This window comes from Brassica oleracea, chromosome C9 (genome assembly GCF_000695525.1).
Source record: "Brassica oleracea var. oleracea cultivar TO1000 chromosome C9, BOL, whole genome shotgun sequence".
In the NCBI taxonomy this organism is placed as follows: Eukaryota; Viridiplantae; Streptophyta; class Magnoliopsida; order Brassicales; family Brassicaceae; genus Brassica; species Brassica oleracea.
In genome coordinates, this window is record NC_027756.1 from 50,240,325 (window position 1) to 50,244,905 (window position 4,581).

The window sequence follows — 4,581 nt, forward strand, 5'->3', positions numbered from 1 at the left end:
CGCCTGGTTTAGGGTTTATGTGTGACGGATTTTATGTTAGGTTTTGTCTCAGGGTTTTGGAGTCTATCGTGCTGATAACGTGTTGTAGTTAGAGAGTTTAGAGACTAAATATTTCTATGTTATTAATGATCAAGAGAGTTAATTTATATAAGGATTACAAGATGAAGATAAATGGAAAGTATGCAAAACCTAAACTCACTAAGATTAAGAAAACTAGTAATACATAATAATGGAAAGATTACATCTATTAAGAAAAAGTTTTCTTTTCTCCAAGCTTTGTGGCCGCCTCTTTCACTCTCCTGAAGTCGGCTCTCTCTCTCTCTCCTCTCTCTAGGGCTTTGGCCATCTCTCCATCTTCTAGGTATTGGGCCGATCTTGGGCCGGACCTAGTTAATGGCAATTCACTCCATGATTTATAACACAAACAACAAAATGAAACAATTCATAGATAATATATGTATCTCCTGCACTTTGGTTTCTGATTTTACAATCACACCATTTGTATCACAACTATCTAAACAACAAGAAGACATATCTGATGTCTCCTCTGATCTTTCACCAAAGGCCAGCGACTGATCCATTAACATCATCGAGCCGCTTCATCATCCAATCTATGATATCAAGACCAACTTCCTCACGCTCAGGTTCAAAGAGAAGGTCGTGTAAGAAACCTTCATAGAGTTTGATGTCTTTAAACACTGATGGGGCCTGGTTATACAAGTCTTGCGACGCCAGTGGATCAGTTACTTTGTCCTCTGTGCCGTGGAGGACAAAGAACGGAACTGTAATGGATTTGAAGTTCCGGGTCAAGTAAGCTGTTATGCGGAGAATCTCATGGCCTGTTCGGACTCTTATTGGACCGGTGTAGACTAACGGATCAGAGTACTTGGCTAAGAGAGCTTCAGGGTCTCTTGACACGGGAATGCCTCTCTTGTTTGCTCCTTTGAATTGGAACCTTGGAGCCACCAACGAGAAGATTGGAGCTATCGCCTACAAAGACACATATCAGTTAGTAAATTTTCCAACAGAGAATGAGAAAGCATCTAACTTTGACTTACCCCGACAATAGGATGAGCGGGTTTGACACGAAGTGCAGGCGATGTTAGGACAATACCAGCTAACATATCTTCAATAGAGGGAGATGAAGCCGCCTATAAGACAAGCAAGACAATAAATCATGACACTGTAAAAATCTTGAAGAGAGAGAGAGCTTTAAAGGTACGAAGTTTAGGTACCTTCAAGACCACAGCTCCACCGGTAGAGTGACCAAAGAGGAAACATGGGACGCCCGGATTCTCGGACCTAATCTTCTCCAAGAAAGCTTCCTATATAATCCAAATCATCAACACAACAGCAAACCTCAAAGGGAACATTTCTATAGCTTCATCTCCAAAATGCAAAAAAAAAAAAACAAGAAATGTTTGTAAGATTGCGAACTTACGGTGTCTGAAACAACGTAATCAAGAGAAGGAACATAGCCATGTAAACCATCACTCCCACCGTGACCTAATTACAACGTTATTAGACCAAAACCTGTTCAGACTCACAGTTTCAGAACAAAAAAATAGAAACTAAAAAAAAAGAGAACAAGGCAAGCTTGTGTGCATACCAATCCAATCCATAGCGTATACACCAAAGTTACTCGCGTTCAGCTGCTTAGCGAATTGAGAATATCTCCCACTGGAAACAAAACGAGAGATTAACCCAATTTTATAAAGACAAAGAACAAAACATATGTCTGAAACAAAGATAATTGAATTTCATTTTCACCTGTGTTCATTCAATCCATGGATAATAATCAAAATCCCCCTGAAACATACATATACAAAATTCAAGATCCCAAGGTGAGTTTTGACCTAAACGTGCAAGCAAAGCATGCAAGGGGCTCGAAAGGCTTATACCTAAGCTCACCGGAAAGAGGCAACCACGACCGAGAGAACAGAGCGTTACCACGGCGACCGTAGAACAAGAAACTACTCCAACGAGAATCGATTTCGCCGATCTCAACGCCTTCCGCCAACGAACGGCGCCTAGCCGTGTCTTCTTCCTCCAGCTTCCACGCCATCTTCCGCCTCCATCGCCTCGAAGGAGCAGCGGGACTCGCCTCCTCCTCCGGCGACGGAAGAGGCAAAACGCGGCGGCGGGGACGGAGAAGGAGGAGGAGAGAAAGGAAGAGGGAGAGGACGAAGATGAAGCACTTGCGAAGCGTTTTCAGTATCGGGATTATCCGATTGCTCGCGCCGGAAGTCAATTGCTCGATCTCGGCCGACGTTGACGCCATCGCCGGTTAAATTAAAAAATAATAATCGGAGAAATAAAAATGGGAAGATGATGGACAGAGAAGGAGAAAGCGTGTGTACAGAGTTTTAATGTCAGAAAAATTTAAGACAAATGGTGGGACTCCCATTTATAGTGGTGAATATTTCAATGCATCGGTAGACGACAAAGTTTTTATTAATCGGGTGCGGCGCGGGATCGTGTGAGGAAGCTACGTGGCGGTGTTGTATTGGTTGTTGAGGTAGCGAGATATGGATTGATGTGTTTGATGGGGATAAGTCAAAGCTTTGGACGGTTGAAGATACGGTGCTTCTGGGAGGGTTCGGTGAGTAACGGTTGATGAGTTGGATGGAAGGAAGATTGGTCGGTTTCCAACATTTATTGATTAAATTGATTACCCGCGTTTTATGGTAAGCTGTTTATTTATATTTCTGAGAATCTGAAAGTATATATTTAAAATTAAATTTGATATGATACACATTATCTCGTTAAATAGAATTTGCATGCCTGGCATAGTAAGTTAGTTAACCTATTAATTAGTTGATTATTATATACATATTCTTATGTTATGTATAGTGTACGTAAATAAAACGATTGAGAGGAGAAAGTCACAAACGAGCCAAATGTAAATCAATCAATAATTAATGGCTTAATTGAGATTTTGGAAGGATTGAAATCTGTGAACAGGTTGTGCATAGTCTATGCCACTAGGCATCAAATCTTTACCAAGTGTTTCATTTTCTTGTTCAGCAATTCACAGTCGCACGTCTTTTAAAGATAACGATGCTTTTTTGACCTATATTAGCTGTTGCTTTCGTTGCCAATGGGTTTTGGACCTGTTTTAGCAAAATAGAGATATGATAAACACGATATTCAGAAGATATGATACCGCACGGGCCATCACAAATTCATATCTAGAATATTATTTGTAATGTTTAGAAAGGATATTTTTTTTTTTGGGCAAAAGAAAGGATATATTTAAGTATTTTAAATATAGTTATTATCTATTTTTATTTCCTTCCAGAAGATGATGATTCATTATATTTGCTACAAATCTACTTTTTCCATAAATGATAAATAACATTTAATATGAATATCTTAATAATTTTAATGCAGTTGAATCGATATATGAAGTGTATACTTACACTTCTAAAAATGTTATGTTTGATTTTCTGTCGACTTTTTTGGTGTAGTTTTTCTTTATATCTTATTTGGTGTTAATTTTAGACCACACATGCACATAGGAAGCATAATTGGTTGTACTTAGCACATGAAAACAACAGAAAAGAGAGACGGATGACTCCCGCAACAAGCCTTGCCACTAAAAGTCATGACAACGAAAGCCACGACAAAGTCAAGAATTACTGAGATTTCATCACCATCAACATCAAGAATTCTTCTTCGAAATTTGAGCCCCATACAACTTTTAACATAATCTTCTTGCACCTAGACTATATTTGCGAAGTAATTTTGCCACGTGTCATCTATACAATCAATTTCACAAAACAAATATGACATGACTACTGAAATTGATGAGATGGCTTCCGGAAAAATATGACATGGATAATTTCATTTAATGTTGATTTATATTTTTGGCAAACTTATTAGAATATGGTAATAATTCATATATTACATTTAATATTGATATTTCTTTTTGGTAAACTTTTTTTAAATATGGTAATAACTCATACATCATCTATAAAATAAATATATTCATATATAACATTTCAAATTGGGCAAATCTCCAAAATAGCACCTTTCTAAGTTTATATCACAAAAATAGCACTCAAAAACTAAAATGACCAAAATAGCACATTTCTAAGTTTATCTTTTGAAAATTTTAATTTTTTTATTTGTCAAAATTTGAAATCTTATCTCCAAAACCTCATTTCTCAACTCTAAACCCTAAACCCTAAACTTTAAACTCTAAACCCTAAACCCTAAACTTTAAACTCTAAACCCTAAACCCTAAACTTTAAACTCTAAACCCTAAACCCTAAACTTTAAACTCTAAACCCTAAACCCTAAACTTTAAACTCTAAACCCTAAACCCTAAACTTTAAACTCTAAACCCTAAACCCTAAACTTTAAACTCTAAACCCTAAACCCTAAACTTTAAACTCTAAACCCTAAACCCTAAACTTTAAACTCTAAACCCTAAACCCTAAACTCTAAACCCTAAACCCTAAATCCTAAACCCCACCCTTTAACTCTAAACCCTAAGTTTGTGACTTTTGATAAAACATTAAGTGCTATTTTTGTGACTTTTGACCTTGAGTGCTAGTTTGGGAAAAAAAACTTGAT

At 37.3% G+C, this 4,581-nt stretch overlaps 1 protein-coding gene across 1 annotated transcript; it reads right to left on the reverse strand.

Moving 5' to 3' along the window:
* Positions 1-421: 421 nt before the first annotated feature.
* On the reverse strand, positions 422-2,370 carry LOC106313405 (caffeoylshikimate esterase). The gene is made up of 7 exons (XM_013751206.1): positions 1,902-2,370; positions 1,771-1,809; positions 1,610-1,680; positions 1,442-1,506; positions 1,236-1,325; positions 1,059-1,151; positions 422-990 (listed from the first exon to the last, which is right to left on the reverse strand). The coding sequence occupies exons 1-7, from the start codon at positions 2,279-2,281 to the stop codon at positions 556-558; spliced, it is 1,173 nt and encodes a 390-aa protein (XP_013606660.1). The 5' UTR covers positions 2,282-2,370; the 3' UTR covers positions 422-555.
* Positions 2,371-4,581: the final 2,211 nt, after the last annotated feature.

What these genes read in the sequence shown, in the direction of transcription:
- LOC106313405 (XM_013751206.1), bottom strand. Translation starts at nt 2,281, where the DNA reads ATGGCGTCAACGTCGGCCGAGATCGAGCAATTGACTTCCGGCGCGAGC. An exon ending in CCTCTTTCCGGTGAGCTTAG is followed by an intron (nt 1,810 to 1,901) that starts GTATAAGCCTTT and finishes TGTATGTTTCAG; the next exon opens with GGGGATTTTGATTATTATCC. An exon ending in ATTACGTTGTTTCAGACACC is followed by an intron (nt 1,326 to 1,441) that starts GTAAGTTCGCAA and finishes TGGATTATATAG; the next exon opens with GAAGCTTTCTTGGAGAAGAT.